The following is a 19,662-nucleotide window of genomic DNA, read 5'->3' on the forward strand; positions in this document are numbered from 1 at the left end:
GGTGGTCAAAGAGGGCAGTAAACATATAGTGGTTATAAATCCCTCATATTACGTTAGTTTACATGCTCTAAGAGTTAATTCAAAGTATATTTTACGTCTGTTTTCTCATTTATTTCTTTCTGAAATATTTCTTTTTTAAAAAAAATATATAAAGAGAGAAAATTAATAGTGTTGGACAATTCCGATATTGAACTATTAGAGCGATTGCTGGATTTGACCTTGTTTCAGCCAGTTAGTCGAAAGAATTGTCCATACGTAAAGTTCTTTAAAGGCGTAAATTATTGCTTGGATTAGTCAGAATTGCGATAATTTCTTAGAAAAAATTGTCTGGCACTGAACAAAGAATTGCTTTCTTTATTAGTCATTAATCCAGTCGAAAGAAGCCAAGGTTTCCATTGAAGGGAGGAGGTCTGAAGGTAAAAATCAAACAATCTAGATATAATTGAGTGACAAATTTGATTTATATTAAAGAAGTAGTTGTGTCACGTAAACAGTGTTAATTTTGTGCGGTTGTCTGTAGAGTTGGTTCCAAAACGGATAAAATTCGCGGACCTTTGCATTTACTTGAAACCTTAATAAAATTCCTCCCAATTAAGTGGCGAAATACATTTTCTTAATTCTGACGGAGACCACGTGATTGAGACTCGAACCATTTCCGGATCCATTATTTCCGATTTCTAATTTGTTTTTTTTTCTTTCCAGCTAATATACTCTGTTTTTATACTGAGACAAAAATTAATATATTTTAAAAGATAATGAATATTCTCGATTTTTCTCTCCAGTTGTCAAAAGGGTTCAAGATTTGATATTTTAAACAAGAACATAGTTAATAGTCAATTTTTGAATTAATACTAATCAGGAATTGCTCTTTAAAATTGTAAGAAGGCTGATTTAGACAAATTTTTATTAATTAAGATTTGATGACTACGATTGGAGTTTAGTAGTAAACTTGATAGAGAGGAACAATAGATTTGATATTTGCTAAAAATTCAAGACCTCATTGATTATTAATTGTTAATTTTTGGTTACAATAAAATTGTTATTTTTCGAAAAATTGAAACATTGTGTTGGTTTGTTTGCTCCGTTTACGTTTGAAGTGTTTACCTTGTTTGTTTTTTTGAAAGTGAAATATTGAATCTGTGGTCTTTCCTTTGCATCGAAGTGGTTTCACGATACGGGACAGTCCCACACACAAGCCCGCTCTGCCAGGCTTTATCCGATTGAGCCCAGATGGACAGTTTGTTATTTACTGTTTTCTTTTTTTCCTTTCCAAACTCTCGATTTGGTTTCGAACGGACGAGGGTAGGCGGAAGTGGGCGTTACAATAGCCAAAAGACTAGACCACCTAATCTAGAATTAAGTTAGTTAATAGGTAGCCAGCGAAGATAAAAAGAACATTGTTGTTATGCTTAGACATTACCTCCAACATTGGCATTCCACGTAAATATTGCAAAAAAATAAGACTTCTGAAATATAATTAATATAATAATAGTTTTGAAGTTTTGACTTTAACTTTGATTTTTTGTTAATTACATTGTTGCTTAATCATTTCCTCCAACATTAGCATTCCACTTAGATGATTATTAATGAGTCAAGATACAATATTATTAATGCTTTGGATTCTTGAATATTTTAAATTGTACTTTGTTGATAATTTTCTGTTTTTAAAGTGTTTATTATTCCTTTCTTCTAACATTAGCATTCTACTAATATTTTTGGTAAAAGTATTAGAATATAATATATTGAATGCTATTTAAGCCTATACTTCTAGAATTAAACTTTGTTACAATTTTGCCCTGTTAAATGGTTAGTTATTCTTTTTCTCCAACATGATGATTCCACCTATTTTCTATGATTGTGTTCATGTATAATAATATGAAAGTTATAAATTATTTAATGATTAATTTGAACGTTTTTACTACTTTGCCTTGTTAAATAGTCAGTTGGTCTTTTCCTCCAACATAGTCATTCCACTTAAGTGTTTATAATTATATCAGATTATCATACTTTGAATAATGTTGAAGTCTTTAATGGTTATAAATATAAATTCATGTGAATTGAGAATTATTTTTGCAAAAAAAAATATAAATTTCAGACTATTCAAAAAAATTTCGCCACTCCGTTTAATAGTTGTTTAATATTTTGGGTCCTACGTTGGTTGATGTTCATTGTGGTTAGGAACTTGTTTCAAATATCTTCCAGAGTATTCGAATCAATTTCTAGTGAATGTTCTTAAGTAGTATTAGTTGTTTAGTGTATGTGTATGATTAGTTATAAGAATTATTTTTATATTTTGCTCATGTGTTGCTTCACTTATTATTGTATAATGGAGAATGTTAGAAGCGAACGTGATTACATTAGTATAGATATACCCGATTCTGAATTTGTAACGATTGATACTACTGGACAACTTAGTTTGAATTCAGATTTTGGTTCATTAAGTATGAGTTTAACTCCACCTATGCGGAATAATACAGCTGTTAGATTTATTCCTACGCCAGTTAGAAATAATTTAGGTTCATCTGTTAATAGTTCAGCGGGAACTTATGGCTTTAGTGTGTAGCCAATCCTCCTAGCATGAATTTTTTCGAGAGCTGATCAAAGAGTTACTTTTATTAAACCGCCTTTAAGAAGCGAGATGGGGGTTTCTCCTCCCAATTTAAATTCTTCTGAAGATTTTCGTTCTCCAAATAGATACCTAGAATTGGGAAATTATTACAGTAGGGATTCTAATATACTCAGTTCAACTCCAAGAGTGGGCATTAATAATATATATGCTCGTAATACAAATTTTGGTTCGGAATTTAGAAATTTAGATGGTAGAAACTTGGAAAGAGGAGTTCAAACTAATTTGAGTTCAGATGATCATCATTCAGGATTCTTTCTGAAATATTTCTTTCTTTAAAAAAAGTAAATTATAAAAAGAGAAAATTAATAGTGTTGGACTATTCCGATATTGAACTATTAGAGCGATTGCTGGATTAGACCTGGTTTCAGCCAGTTAGTCGAAAGAACTGTCCATACGTAAAGTTCTTTAAAGGCGTAAATTATTGCTTGGATTAGTCAGAATCGCGATCATTTTTAGAAAAATTTATCTGGCACTGAGCAAAGAATTGCTTTCTTTATTAGTCATTAATCCAGTCGAAAGAAGCCAAGGTTTCCATTGAAGGGAGGAGGTCTGAAGGTAAAAATCAAACAATCTAGATATAATTGAGTGACAAATTTGATTTATATTAAAGAAGTAGTTGTGTCACGTAAACAGTGTTAATTTTGTGCGGTTGTCTGTAGAGTTGGTTCCAAAACGGATAAAATTCGCGGACCTTTGCATTTACTTGAAACCTTAATAAAATTCCTCCCAATTAAGTGACAAAATACATTTTCTTAATTCTGACGGAGACCACGTGATTGAGACTCGAACCAAATCCCGGATCCAGTATTTCCAATTTCTAATTTGTTTTTTTTTCTTTCCAGCTAATATACTCTGTTTTTATACTGAGACAAAAATTAATATCTTTTCAAAGATAATGAATATTCTCGATTTTTCTCTCCAGTTGTCAAAAGGGTTCAAGATTTGATATTTTAAACAAGAACATAGTTAATAGTCAATTTTTGAATTAATACTAATCAGGAATTGCTCTTTAAAATTGTAAGAAGGCTGATTTAGACAAATTTTTATTAATTAAGATTTGATGACTACGATTGGAGTTTAGTAGTAAACTTGATAGAGAGGAACAATAGATTTGATATTTGCTAAAAATTCAAGATTTCATTGATTACTAATTGTTAATTTTTGCTTCATTCTAAAGTATTTTGACAGATTGGAGTTTAAGGAATATTTGAGATTTAAGCCAAAGATAAAGTAAATTGGATTGAAATTAGTCAAATTATTAACTGACAAAAAAATAGTAATTTCTTATAGTTATTTATTTAACGTTTGAATATATTGTATATGTATTATTCAAACGTTATAGTGCATATACACCTCCCTCATTTTGGTTACAATAAAATTGTTATTTTTCGAAAAATTGAAACATTGTGTTGGTTTGTTTGCACTGTTTATGTTTGAAGTGTTTACCTTGTTTGCTTTTTTGAAAGTGAAATATTGGATCTGTGGTCTTTCCTTTGCATCGAAGTGGTTTCGCGATACGGGACATTCCCACACACAAGCCTTCTCTGCCAGGCTTTATCCGAGTGAGCCCAGATTGGCAGTTTGTGTTATTTACAGTTTTCTTTTTTTCCTTTACAAACTCTCGAATTTGTTTCGAATGGACGAGGCTATGCGGAAGTGGGCGTTACAACCCACATGCAGTCATTGAACATGTACGAGATTCGACCAAAGTCAATGTGTTTTGTGCGATATCCCGATCATCTGTTTACTACCAATTCTTCTTTAATGGAAATCCCGTTAACACTCAGCAGTATCTCGCCATGTTACAAAACTAGTTGTTTCCTAGGCTAGGCGAAGACAAATTGATTTTTCAAAATGTTAGGCACCCCCTCATTAGAGTCACCAAGTGTGTGAATAGCTGAATGAAACTCTTCCGAAACGTTGGATTGGTCCTCAAGGAGCTGGCAACTTCGCATGTCTCAGCTGGCCTCCACGGTCACTGGATTTGCCACCCCTCACGTCTTCCTGTAGCTGTTCGCTAAAGAACGTTTATGTACTACCTCTCCCACAGAACCTGGAAGAGTTGAAGAACCGGATCCGTACTGCCATAACATCTGTGACGCAGGATATGCTTGCTCGAGTATGGGAGGTATTTGAGTATCGATGTGATATTATTTGTGTCGCTGATGAAGGACATATTGAACATCTATAATTTGAACTTTGAACTTGAAAAATAATGTGCAAAATTTCATATTGGTATGTCTTAAAGTTTAATAAATACATGCATTCGAAATACATATATTCTTTTTGAAACAGGGAGGTAGACGTATAGAGGTAGAGTACATATTTTGATAGTACTCAAGCGATTGAAGTTCCGATTGGATATAGGTAGCAAAACAGATTTGTGATAGATAAGGCCCTCGCTTTAGCCACTAATCGCCTACTCGTCACAGCCAGAGGATGGGTATATCCATTTACAATTGTAAGTGAAGAATTTTTAAGTGCACATTTATTTCCATTGCACTACTTGAATGCAAGAAAGTATCAAAAGTAGTAAACATTGTTTCTGTCACAAACAAAAGAGAAGGAATTTGCAAAAAGTTGACGTTTTAAGAGTCTTTAGTTAAAAAGTTAAATTGTACTGATTTTACTCTAGTTAAAAATTTTGAATCTTATTATTTTGGAAAATTCATTCAGTTCGGCATACAAAAATGTGCCATATAATTTATGCCGCCGCCTCTAATGTCATACTTCTGTGAATCAGCATATCACATAATAAAAATAGTGAAATCTGAAGAGTGGAATGATACATCTTGAATATAATTTGAAAGTTAGTATGTAAACGTATTGCCATGTGTTAAAAACTCTTCGGAAGGACACATTAAGCGAAGATGTTACATTAACTTTAGTGGTGTGTTTTCTTTCCAAGCATATTTTTGAATCGGACTTCTTGTATAGATAGATCAATATTCCACCCTCCTTTCCCATTCTTTAACACTGCTAAAAAATCTTCCTTTTATTTAGAAAAATGTACGAAGTAGGTGTTCACATCAACCTATATATTGGATTTCTGTATTTCTTCACGTTCACCTTCCTTTCTTCCTTCTATAGTATCTCGAATGTTTAACCAAGATGTAGGGACTATAGTTTTCATTTACTTAGAAACATTTATCTCATTTCAACAACATGCATAGAATAGGATAATATTTCCCTTGTAGAAAGAATATTTAGCTCTGTTAATTACATTTCGACTACTTGAGAAAAGTCTAAAGGTAGTGCAAATAGTTGGCTATCACTCACGGAAAAGCCTTTTACCATTCTTACGAGGTCTCATAGACGACAAGCTAACATGCGTAGTTTCTGAGATATATTTAGGCGTGATTTTCTTAATCAATAGAGCTTAATGAAAGATTTCTTGGTCAGAAACGTTGATTTTGCTTCAAAATTAAAGATTATCTCTTTTGAAACGCTACGACGTAATACGATATTTTGAATGACTAATAGTTTTCACCGATATTTTCCTTAGTGATTAGTGAATTGTGATCAGTGAAATGTTTTCTCTATTTAATTCAGGAATCAACTCTCGAGTCTGAATTTAAATTCTCAGTTACCTCATATGTTAATTTTATGTTTAGTGTTCCGTTCAGCAGATATGTTGTACACAGTTTTTTGGGAGGCACTACCCCGGAGGAGACCAAAATAGTACGTCAATAATATATAAAAAAATATTATAATAGGAACAGTTGCCCCCCGGAATATTTCTACTGAAAGAAACACTTGTTATACAAGGCATCAAACTTAGTTATACGTAGATCAAAATACATGAGTCCCGCTGGGAATTGAACGCGAGTCTTTAGCACCAAAGATGCATACAGTAGTTCTTAATTAATTACTTCACAATATGATTTTTTAAGTATATTCTAATTTCAGAAAAATTATGTTTCCTTATACCTAACGTCAAGTTTACACTTCGCCTTGTTAAAATATTTACTCTAAATCAATATTAGTAAGAGAAGAGAATACCAACCAGAGTTATGAACCCAATAATGAGTACGATCGTCTTCAGCGAGAACTCACAGCACTTTTGTCTTCGCCTCGGCCGCAGACTGAGGCGTCTCATCTCTGAAAAACAAATATTATTTTTTTCAAAGGAAATAGAAGTAAGTTGAGAAAAGTTTGATACAGTAATGGTTGCAAATATCCCTTAATTTATCTACGAATGGAATGAGAAACTTTTACTAGACTCTTCCTCTCAGTACAAGTTTTAATCTAAAATTGTCAACATTTGGAGAGAACAGGAGCATATTTAAATGATAAAAACTTCTAACATACGAAAAGGTTGAAAAATTCCATGGAGGGTGTGGTGAGGCATTAGAATAAATGGAGTACGAAAGAAATTTATTTTTATATGTACCACAGTTTTAAATTAAACACTGCGGTGTAAACATTCATTCATTTATTGCAATTTGAGTAGATGATTGCGCAGGAAAGCTCCTGCAAGAGAATACATCATTGATCAAGTGAGTTTTTTTGTACAGAGATGAAAGCCAAGTATATGTATACAGAATATGATAGTATAATTAATTACATGATAGTATGAGTAAACAAGGAAGTTCTTCTCGTAGGACAATGAAGGTGTGAGTTTCTGACTTTAGGAGAGGAGAAACATAGATCGAAATCTGGGCGTGTTCAAGTCTACGCAAATATAAAATAAACGTTAGAAACGTTGTTTCTTATATGAAGCTATATCCTCAGGAGATGAAGAAAGAAGGGCAAAGCGTAGTGATGTCTAGTACGTATTCATCATATTGTTCAGAAGGATTGAGTAATGAGAAAATTGCAAGTAAATTAGGTCCAACAATGTTAAAAGCTAATTATAAGCTAAGTCGTGTATATGATTTATTCATAGTATTGGCTCACTTTTAACGTAAGCAAGCTAATTTTTTAACCGTTTGAAGACGGACTTAGTTCCATAGAATTTTATATGTCTTCGATGTAAAAGAAGAACTTGAAAGACATACACTTTGTAAGCAAAGCACAAAGCAACGTACACTTTGTGAAAACACTTTGTCAGCACGTAGCTTCTCTTTTCGTAAGAATGTTAGTGAAATGATGGGTGAAAGTGTTTTCACTTTTGTGTACATTTATAGGTATGGTTCAGCTTCTTGTGATAAGAATAAATGTCTTTCTTCCGTTGGTTAAGGACCGTTTTCAGAAGAGCATTGTACTGGTGGGAAAATACATTAAATAAACTAGTATTATTATTGGTATGTTTGTCGCTCTTTCCTGTTCTTCGTTCTTTATATTTCTTACTGCTTATTCTTGACAACTGATATATTTGTCGTTCTGAAATGTAACATAGGAACCACATATGATACTAGCAGATAGCACTAGATAGCACTTACCATATTGATTATTGTATCGAAAGAGCTAAAGTTCTCATTACCACGTTTTGACCAAATCAATTTTAAAATTTCATGAATAATTTATTATATAGCGCTGAATATTTCACGAACAAGGCAAGGTATGAGGTGTGTTAGAAAGTTAACTAGGAAGACAAAGCTGCGCAGAAACAAACAACGCTGACGCTTCCATCTTCACACAGTAGTTTAGGTAACTATTGTCGTTCAATTATCACAAGTATGCATTTTCATCTATTGCTACACGATTGTTGTCAGCGTCTGCGTTTGTGAGATATTTTAAGGAAATAGGCAACTAGTCAAGTTTAAGCAATACTCTGTCATTAAATTTTGTTTAAATGTTGGCGAGTCCACTACTATCACTATAAAAAGTTACAAAGAGTTTATGGAGAGCATTTTCAACCCAGGTTACAAGTGTTGAATATCACAATTTCCTTTTAGAAAGTTGATGACAATTTGAAGACAAATCCCGTGTAAAAAAGCCTTCAGTATCAAAATTGGATGCCCAATGTTAAAAGATTGGAGCATTGTGTGTTCAGATCGTCGATTAATTGTTAGGATAATAAGTAATACCCTGAATTTCAATGTGATTGCATCCATCATACGAGATTGTCACGGGTGACGAGACGTGGATCTTGTACACCAACGGCGGATCCAAACAACAGTTTATGCAGTGGGGCCATTCAGGTTCCCAAACCAAAAACGTTTAATCGCTGCTCTCCAGTCGGAAACTGTTGAGAACCAGCTTTTGGGATGACAAGGGCGCCGTGTTGGTTGATTTATTGGAACATGGCATAACAGTTACAGCTGACGTGTACTGCAACACGCTCATCAAACTGCGACATGCGATTCAAAATCGACGACACAGGAAAATGTCCGGAATCATCTTCGTTCACGACAACGCGCGCTCTCATACCACTGCTGTTGTCGAGATGATGATTCAAGATTTTGGTTATGACCTGTTTGACCACCCCCATACAGTTCCAAGTTTGCCTCAACGATTACCTCATCTTCTGGTATTTGAAACGGTGGCTTGGTGGACAATGGTTGAAAAATGACGAGTATCTTAAGACTGCCGTTGTTAACTAGTTCCAATCCCAGTCGGCAAACGTCTATTCAGAGGGTTTGCGGAAGATGGCGCAGCCTTACGAAAAGTGTTTGAAACGGCATGGTGATTATGTGGAAAAGTAGGTCCGTAGGAACCGATTTCTGGCAATAAATCCCGTTCCGCACAAGCATCTGTCTTTTTCTAATCATCAAATGGCCCTTACCTTACCTTGTAAAGTGCCTCGTGCATATAGTGTGTCCCACCATGGAAGGGCCATGTTCTGAGAAATGACAGTATGTGTTATAACGAGCAATCGGTCGAGATATCGATGAAAAAACCAATATTTAATACACATTGTTTCGACGACACACATCTCTGGAACCGATGAAGATATCGAAATAATACAATAACAAATAGGTAGCACACTTAATAGGCATTATATACGTATCACGTTCAGTGCACTCACAGGTCCCAGTATTCCGGACGAAATTCCGGAATTCGTAATCAAATTTCTGTCTGCCCATTGAATTGAGATAACTCAAAGTTGCTTGTTTTCACAACAATGCAAGCAAGCGTGAAAATAATAAAGAAGTGTTTCACAAAGTTGTTGGGCTTCTTTCTTTCGCTCTTGGCTGTCTTGCGTGTGTGTGTGTGTGTGTGTTTATGTTTGGGTATGACAAACGGTTCTGCGAACTCGAAATGTTTTAAAACCCGGTTCTCGTGAACCGGTGCGAACCAGATGAATAGCACCACTGACTACTACTGCTACTGCTACTATTGGAACTACCACTATTACTGCTGTTACTACTACTACTGTTGCTACTACCACTACTGCTGCTACTACTACTACTACTGCTACTGCTACTACTATTACTGCAACTATTACTACTACTACTACTACTTCTTATACTTATGTCGAGAACAGAACTCAAGCCACCCCTGTGGGACTTCTAAACTGTTCCTTCTATACTACCACTTATATTAACCTCCTTACCCCAAGATTTGCACAATTTCCCTAGTGGAAGCACTTCATGATTTTGTAATATTATGAACGTTCCACTTCCTTCTCTGTCAAAGGCCATTCCATCGTGACGGGCAGAACATTTACATTACATTTTTGATGCTTCAAAATTGTATATTTCTTAAAGTACAACATAAATTCTGCTAATTGTATGATGTATGAGCAGTATAGACTTAGGAGTCTATGTTTTCATTATTTTTTCTGTTTAGAGTAGAAAATATTAATTAGTATACGTCTCTCACGGGCGGGGACAAAAAAGAGAAGTGACTTTCGGCACACCAGGTGAATGTGAATTCTTATCTCAAAATGTTTTTATTTAAACGGAAATGTATAAATGATGGAACTTTTTAACAAACGTCATATACGAGAAATTTGCCAAATACTTATATTAATAAATAAACTAAACTTTACTTGTCACGTGCAGTACACCGTGTGAATCAGCACACAAAATCTCAATAAGAATGATTTCAAATTGAAATAAGATCGAAAATAAGTCAATTTCTCCTGTACTATTATAGCATTGTACAAACATAATTCTATTTACTTTACTTGAAATTCGCTTTTATTACATAAAAATAATATGTCGTACACTTATTTCTCACCACCTGCACCTTAGGAAATGGTTTTATTTGCCAATTTACGCCCACGTACAAAACACTGTCTAACAGTATATAAAATAGGTGCTGGTATCCAGTGCCCGTGCCGTGGAAAATCAGCGCCCGGGCCGAGAGTATACGACGCGTCGCGATAGCGCCCTCGTAAATACGAGTGAAGTCGACAGACCAGCCGCAAGGTGTCACCATTGTTTTCGCGACGCGTAAGAAAATTTTCAAAAATAAACCCTGCTTTTCCCTTATTTTGAACACTTTTTAATACTTTTTTCCTTCCATTTTATATATATCTTTCATTTTTTCCTCCTGAATTTTGCGCTCCCTTACTTTGACGCCCGGGGCCGTCACCTCGCTCGCCCACGGCACGGCACTGCTGGTTTCACAGGTATTATTTAATCGAAATGCACGTAAGACACATCTTCAACAGTCTTGAAAATTTTACCGCAATCTCTTACGGTCTTCATACCAATTTCCTTGACTTCTTCGTCCTCTTCCACTGGGCTTTGTGCGATAGCTGCATGTCTTTGTTTTCTTTTTCTGTCCACTATAGAAAAATTCTATCAGCAAATGTTCCTTGTGTTATATCTTCAACAGCTCGTCTAACATAATCCTGGTTAACATGCAAACCTAAGTCGTCGCTCAGGATAGCTTCATGGCTTTCGGAATCATCATTTTCAGAATCAAAATAAAAGTCATAAAAGTATGTTAGAAATTTAAAGAGTTTACACGGATGAAACTCTGATTTAAAAGTTCGACAAACTACCAAATGTTCGCTGTCAAATTGCAGGAAAAAAACTGTTATGATTGGAAATATTCAATTCACAAGAGCATTTTGCCGTCTTTTATTAATTCTTTTTCTTTTTTTTCAATTTCTGCTGATGATAGTAGAATAGCAGATATATTTTGAAACGAAGAGCTTAAAGCTGGTAGCGGAATCAGCAGCACATTCTACAATTACTTTCTTTTGTTTCACAAAGTTCCTTACTGGCTTTTTTGTACGTACTCCAATCCCATGAACTTCTCCCTTGAAAAGAACAAAATGGTTAGGCTAATGATAATAGTTATATGACATTTATTTTAAGTTAAAGCATCATACTGACAGTAATAGATAATCCTCTAATTAAGTAAATAAGGTTCATGCTTAGAAAACTTTATCTTAATACACATGGAATCATTTTCTATCGTGAGTATCCAATGCACACAAACTTTCCCACCAGTGGCATGCCCACTGCCACAGGCAGGACAAGTTTTAAAATTGAAATAAGTCGAATTATATTATTAGCATTAGTTCAAAATTTGGTAAATGTGAATTACACGTGTAAATTGTTACTTCTATTAAGTACGAACCACATTCTCAAATTTAATAATTCAGTACAATAACTTTTCGTAGTTTTCTGTCACGGGCAGGACACTCAAGTTGACGTTTATATCTTTAATGATATTATACACAATTTTTATCCTGTAAACACTTTTTCAACAGCAACTTGTAGCAAAAAGAAGCAAATTGAATAGCTTGAAGTTACTTCAGCCAAACATGCACAATGTACCGTAAAATGTTGCCGATAACAAAAATTAAAAAATTCCTCGCAGCTGACATGTTACAAAATCAAAACTTAGACTTAAAAGTTTACGTAAATTCTAAGTATAAATAAGTGTTTCTTTGTGAAAAAGTACAATTCCTTCTATTTACTTCATATATACGTAAAAATGCATTGGTTTTGACAGTTTTCGAAAATTTGGGTTCAGGCTCACTTCCGCGTGGAATGGCCCTCAACTGTTATTTCAACAAGCCTATAGTCACGGATTTCACACCCGTCACAAACAGAAATACTCATAAGAATCAACCTGCCATTTTCGAACTCACTTTACCACGCCTACTCGCCACACTAAATAGTTTTGGAATGTTCTTTTCTACTTAACACACTTACGAGTTAAGTTCCAAAGTTGGTCGTCCGTTTCTAGCAAAATTTTGAAAATTTGCCGGCAAGAAATGAATAATTTGCTTGTTTGCGTGCTTTAAGAACAGCAAAAGTTTTTATTATTTTCTTATATAAACGGTTCTAACATGAAACTATTTGGCAAGCGGACGGGACTACTACGCACAAAGTTACTTCATGGTAGCATTATGGGAATGTAGGCTAAAAAGCATTTGCTTTGTAAACATGGCTGGTGATGATCAGAAAAATCTATTAAAAGTAAGTAAAAGGTAAGGTTTAATAAATCTAAAAATAAATTGTACAAAATGCGGTACTCAAATAACTGTGAAGAAACGTGGAGAAAGTTATGCTTTTTAATGTAACAGTAACATAAAAACATGACGGCAAGGATCTAGAACACAGATTCCACTTCTCATTTAGCTCTAATAAAGACAGAAAACAACGTGCACTGCGGACCTCTATTCCGCCTTCACTCGCTAAAGCTCGCTCCGCAATACTATGTGTATTAAATGTTTAACTTTGGTACAGAAAGGGACTAATTATTACAATTTTAGCCATAACCTAGGCAGAAGACCAACTTCGGAATAAATGCCTAATACACTGATAAGTTCAATTAGTGGCCACATATACATACAAGGCCACTCTAAGTACTGAATGCAATTACAATTTTAAAATAACTTTAATGAAATAATGATATCACTCTTCACAAAACGCACTACCATTTAATATTTAAAAATTCAACGAAAAGCAATCAATGGTTTATAATTATCGGTATGAAGCAACAAACTACTTACCATCACACTCAAGAAATACAACTTCCACTACTTGCGCGCGCACGCACACCCACTAGGATGTAAACATTCAACATGTCGTCCATCTGTCAAATTTATTTCGCAAGATTTTAAAATTAAATGTACTTATATACGGTATAATTTGCAATCTTGGTTACCACCAATATTAAATCGACAACATATCTACATAAAAATAAAGGAGAAAGTACACTCGGGAGGTACTACACCAGGCATGTATTATATAACCTCATTACCATTAAAAACCTGAATATCAGATTAGGCGATTACCTCTTCAAAATGACAGTTCCTAAAACAAGTATCACCAAAAATTATAATTTAACCCCAAGGTTAATCCTTTCACATATGTAATTCTGAGAAAAGTAATTACAAAATTATTATTTTAGCTCCACGTCTCAAATTAATAAAGTACTTGTAACCAGTGCGACTGACTAGCTGAAAGAATTTTCTTCTTCTTCTCTCCTAACCTTTAAAAGTTTTCTATCTTCAGGTATAGAATGACATTCTAGGCGCCGAAATGACTGATTTTCTTTTAACAGAATAATTCTAATTTTAAAAATCTGTAGTTTAAGGAGATATTGTTTGAGAGCAAGTATAATATTGCATATATTTCTCAATATGCTGAATTATTATTTTAATATGGTGAAAAGATTGAAATTCGCAAACCCATTTTTCGTACACCATTTATTCTACGCTAAATATGAAAGAAGAGTACATAAAATAGTCGTTTTCACCTGCAGAGTATATCTGCAAAATGTAGTTGAGGTCTTTTTTAGATGAAGTTACATTTTTCACCTAGTCTAAGGAAGACAGTGGAGACGAGAAAGATTGTAAAGAGGTAGGACAACGAATGTGATAGCCCCGTGAAAGCTTACAAAACTTTCACAAAGACAACTACAAAGACCATTTGGCGCGGACAGGTGGGAGATCAATCCACTGCAGTGACATGAAGTTTAGCTAAACGAAGTATCCCATTATAACGAATTTAAAGACAATTCTCGTATATCTCTTTAGTGCTACATAATACGGTGTCAAAACTACATGTTAAGGTCGAAGGATGTTATAAATAGAGAATCTGCCCATATGTATCTTCCAGGGGCGGATCCAGGGGAGGCGATCGGGGCGATCGACCCCCCCAGAATAGGAAACTTTCTTGTTTTTTATATATAAATGAAATCCATACCAGAGTTTGGAACCCTTAAAAGTAGCATTATGACAACTTACCGCCCCCCCCCAGAAGTAGGTCCTGGATCCGTCCCTTGTATCTTCATCCTATTAAAACGATGAAGCCAAAAAAACACCCGAGCATCGGCACGTCTGATTGGCTACTCTCGTTTCTGCCATCGTCTAATTGGCTACTTTCGTTTCCGCCATGATTGTTGGCACAAAACATTGAGATCCAATTGGGCGGAGTGGACAGGGTAGAGGTGGCGAAACTGTGACGTATGGCTTCAAGATTTTGTTGTATGGGCAGATCCTCTATTTTATAATATCCTTGTTAAGGCCCGTATTTATGAATCGAACTAAGATCCTTCCCTAGGTGTTACCCAACTAGGGGACACCCAGACGTTTCCACAGAAATGGTTTTAGTAAACCACGCGCATCATTTCCCTATTTTGCAACCACCTAGGTGAGTGCCAAACTGAGTTGTGGCAACGCTGCTTTCACATATGTACTCCTAAAGTGGGAGGGTAACATGTAACATTAATTGAAAATGACCGATACTTGTGTCGAATTCATAGTTTCTGTGATCCATACGTTCATTAGTTACAGTTTTGGTGCTCTTTATGTTAAGAGTGAAACGTTTCTCCCCATGCCATGAACGGGTATTCTGCTAGTCTTTAATAATAGCGAACGAAAGTTTCATATATTAAATTCTTTAATATATTTCTGCCTGCTCAAATTTACGCAAAATTTCAATTTTTCCCAGATTTTCCGTTCTTTCAAAGTTCGGGAAAAAAATAAAAATCTGTTTTTTTTTTACCCAAAATTTCCGTTTTTTTTTTTTTTTTCAGGCCTTCACAACACTAGTTCCGACGCCGAAACTAGTCAAGAACTTGTCTCTGTCTCGTCTCGAATTTGAGACCATCATATTACATTTTGGACTTCTAACATTGAATTTGCATTCAGTGGCCGTGAAAACCTCTACCTACCCACTTTCAGTTCCATAGCAGAGTTTGCATTTTTCTACCATCTTGGATCCTCCATTTTGAGTTATACACTTTAGGTATTCGATTCATACGTAGAGACCTCAAATATCTCTATATATCCAATTTTAGATCCATAGCTTGTTTTGTAATTTGTATCCGGCATGTTGGATCCGCCATTTTATGTGTAAACATTTGATATCAGGTTCGTATTCAGCTACCTTTTAAAATTATATGATATATCACGTCACAAAAATATAAAATCATAGCTCCCTATTTTGTTCACGTTTCGTAATGTTTCGTAGCGTGCCTTGTTCTGATCTTCAAAGAGCCACCACACCCTTTTCAGGCCACATTCAAGCGAGATATAAAACATGTGAGGTGTACTCGGCGTGACCTTTATAATAATATAATATAATACATGCCGATCCTCATATTCTGCATGAAGTACTTCAATTCTTAGTTTTTCGTTGTCATTGGCAAATAGAGTAAATATTGCTATGTAATTTGTGAAATATTGCACATGTGTTGTGCTTGTTGGATAGAAGTTCTGTCAATTTCACACTGGATTAGTGTGAGGTGACAACTGTGTTTTGTAATGTCTCTATTTCCGGCTATCTACATCAGAGCTACTATCTCTTATTACAAATAAGCCGAAGTTAATAAGTAACTGTTTGATGAAGTGTAAATATACGTAAATCAAATTGGTATTTGTAATAATAATTAGTGCATGGTCTCCCGAATCAAATGGATTAAATATTTCAGTTATTAGGGAAAACAAACTTGTCTTCCTGACAAACACAGATCTAAAACAGTTGTTGTCACATTAAACCAGGGATGCAAATAACCACTCGCCCACTCGCCCGGGGCTAGTGGGTCATTGTTGTGAGCGAGTATTTAATATCATACCGAAGGTAAGTAAATGATTTCTATTGTGGGGCGTGGGCTAGTAAGTTTTTTCTTGATCAAGTAAAATTTTGTTACTTATTTGCATCCCTGCATTAAATGATACTACTTTTTGCAAAAATTAATTATAATAATTATTTAATATATCTTTAATGATAATAATTTAAAAACTTTTCGTCTAAAACATTTCTCAGGGTCATTTCTATCAAAAAATAGGTATACAATAGCTTAGCCAGGATATTTATTTGGGGGACCGTAGCGTTGATACATGTATATTTATAATATAGATATGTAATATAGATACATAATATAATTTTATATACATATGCTATAAAAATCCATGGCGATTATAAAAGGCAAGTTTCCGGCTAAATAGGATGCGGCGAAACAGGAATTCCTGTTTCGCCAAACATGGCCGACTGCCTGCGTGAGCGGTAATTTCATAGCTTAACCCTTTCCGGATCCTGGCTTTTTGGGCTATTTTTTAGACTTTCAGTCAAGCAGCTACTGTATCGACACTATTTATCCTAGGATCATGGTTCATACCTCATTCTCTTCAGAATAGAGCTGGCTTTCAAATGGTATCACTTACATGCTCATACCATATACCAGAAGCGGGAAAAAATGTCAAAGTGAAAGTTTCGGAGGGACATTTTTTCTCGAACTTTGCCCCCCTGCACCCCCCTGTGTCAACATAGCCATCTAAAAAATCTGAGAAATAGTACTTGGTATACTGAATGTGCGTGCCAAATTTCAAGTTTCTATCTTGAATAGTAAGGGAGGGAGAAATTTTATCAAAATTTCCCACCATGCCCCAAATTACCACAAAACACTATGATCTCAGGGGAAAAAATCCTGAGACATCCCTAACTACCCTAGGATCATGTGTCGCCATATTCTCTTCTGAATAGAACTGCCTTTCAGGCGGTACCATTCACATGTCTCCATCATGTATCTAAGGCGGGAAATTGCAGAAAAAAGAGATTTCTTTGGTCTAAATTTCTGAAAGAAAATCTGTTAAATACTACTCGATGGACTGAATGTTTGTGCACAATTTCAATCTTCTAGGTGCAAAAATAAGCCCGCCAGAAAACAAATTCAGAAATTTCCCCATGTTACCCTATACAGAAGTATATTTTGAAAAAAAAACTCACTGAGACGTCCCTAATTACCCTAGAATAATACTTCGACCGTCATTCTCTTCAGAATGGAACTGCCTTTCGGACGGTATGACTCATGTGTCCTCATCATGTATGTGAGGCTGGAAAATGACGAGAAACTGGATTTTGGGGGTAAAAATATCCCTTTTTTCACCCCTTTGCCCCTCTGGTTCCCCCCTGTTTTAGCACTGACATCGGAACAAAACATCTGGTAAATACTAGTCGGTAGACTGAATGCTTGTGCAAAATTTCAATCTGCTACGTGGAACAATAAACCCGCCAAAAATATTGAACATAGGCTTAGAAAATGAGAAAATAAATGTTTGACTTATGACGTCATCAACTCCTATGGTTTCAGACCGCAGGAAGGTCTGAAACCATACGTAATGTCTTCTACAAGGCCTCTGGACTTGGAAAACAAAAAAAACCGGACGAAAAAGCTCAAATAGAAGAGAAATAACGCAATGTACCATGAAAAACGCGTATGGTACAAAATTGTACCATAGGATCCACAAAGGGTTAAAGCTCTCGGAGAAATAGGAAGGAATCATTTAATTTATATACCTGTAACTTAACGATAGTAGAGATGCTACAACTATGATCTTTTAATTGAAATGCATGTCCAGTAAACGTAAGGCGATAATTTTTAAAACTTATCCACATGCTATTTACCCTTGTGTGCTATTGTATGCAGAAAGTAGTGTTGCTGAGGAAACGAGACAAGACGTAAATATCCAATAGAAATAGGTAAACCTTTTTGGAAACGAAATTGAATATTCATGATACTTCACGAGACGAGAGAGACCGAAATTTCATTTCGTGAACAACACTAGTTTAACACTAATTTTCCAAGTTCAAGTCGTGACCGTGGAAAATTCTCTCGTAATAGTTTGACTACTCATCTTCGGCGCGTACGTCCCGAGATTGATTCCCGGTGGGAGCTTATGTACTTCAGATTCCACGTTAAGGATTCAGGGTCCACGTCTTTAACAGCCTCGGCGCTGAACAGCAGACTAAATTTCAAATCAACCAATCAATTGACTCGGAATGGGGAACGTCTTTCCCTTTCATAACACTAGTTAACAAATTTAAACTTATTGTTTGTTACATGAGAAAAATCACCTGATCTTAAAGGAACTTTTTGCGCTGAATTCGAATATGCACTCGGTTTCTCTCCATCACGTACAGCTTTCCCTAACAGAGGGATTTTCGGGAAATTCCCTCAAAAATTTCCCTTTTCAGGATATTTTATTCCCCTAGCTCCTGTCCCCTTACATATAGTAACATAGAAATTTTATCTAAGTATACCTTAATTTATATTTAATAAACCCTAAAAGTTTCGTAAAAATCGCTTTGTTCTTTCTAGAGAAATAAATATATTTGTATGTATACTGTGTGCACGGTTTGTTGCACCTGATAGTAATGCTTTCAAATCTCCTGAGTTGGGGTAAAAACGATTTGCTTTATTACTACAAACACAGACATAACACACTTGTATTGCTCTCTGTAAATTAGAAACGTGTATAAAAATAGAATGTACTTCCAACGTATGTTTTTTTAAACGTACAGTATATGTATATCTTAATACATATATATACAATTCTCCAAGTTTTTTCGTTTTGTTCATGAAATGGTTATCACTATTTGTTATCAAATGTAACAGAATGCAAAAGAAAGAAAGAATGGAATACAGACTCATTGTTGACAACAATGAACTAATGCAGTCTGAATTTTCCACTACGGTATCGTTTCCCCCCTCCCCCGCGCATTTCTTTCTTTCTTGTGTTCTTGATACCTGGTGAGGGAGTTTTGTACATTTTTATATTGACGTGTGGTTTAACACTACTTCACTTTCAAAGTTGTATTTGCTGCTAAGCAGGGCCGCCCACAGGGGGGATGTATGGCGCAAGCTGCGCCATTGATAAAAATTTTGGGGGGGATTTTACTCTACTTTCGAACTAGCAATTTTACTGTCGGAATAGCATTAAAACACGA

The 19,662-nt window shown here is 35.1% G+C and overlaps 1 protein-coding gene across 1 annotated transcript in view; it reads right to left on the reverse strand.

Annotated features, from left to right (window-relative positions):
- The window catches only part of LOC145681655 (uncharacterized), a 360,834-nt gene extending 346,948 nt beyond the window's left edge, over positions 1–13,886 (reverse strand). Inside the window, exons 1-2 of the mRNA XM_081753279.1 lie at positions 13,725–13,886; positions 6,636–6,730 (exon numbers count right to left, since the gene is read on the reverse strand). Of these exons, the coding sequence (XP_081609405.1) occupies positions 6,636–6,728 (93 nt within the window). The 5' untranslated portion in view covers positions 6,729–6,730; positions 13,725–13,886. The remainder of the gene's footprint in view (positions 1–6,635; positions 6,731–13,724) is intronic.
- Between the last annotated feature and the right edge of the window lie 5,776 nt (positions 13,887–19,662).

This window comes from Thermobia domestica, chromosome 3 (assembly GCF_964235325.1).
Source record: "Thermobia domestica chromosome 3, izTheDome1.hap1.1, whole genome shotgun sequence".
Classification (NCBI taxonomy): Eukaryota; Metazoa; Arthropoda; class Insecta; order Zygentoma; family Lepismatidae; genus Thermobia; species Thermobia domestica.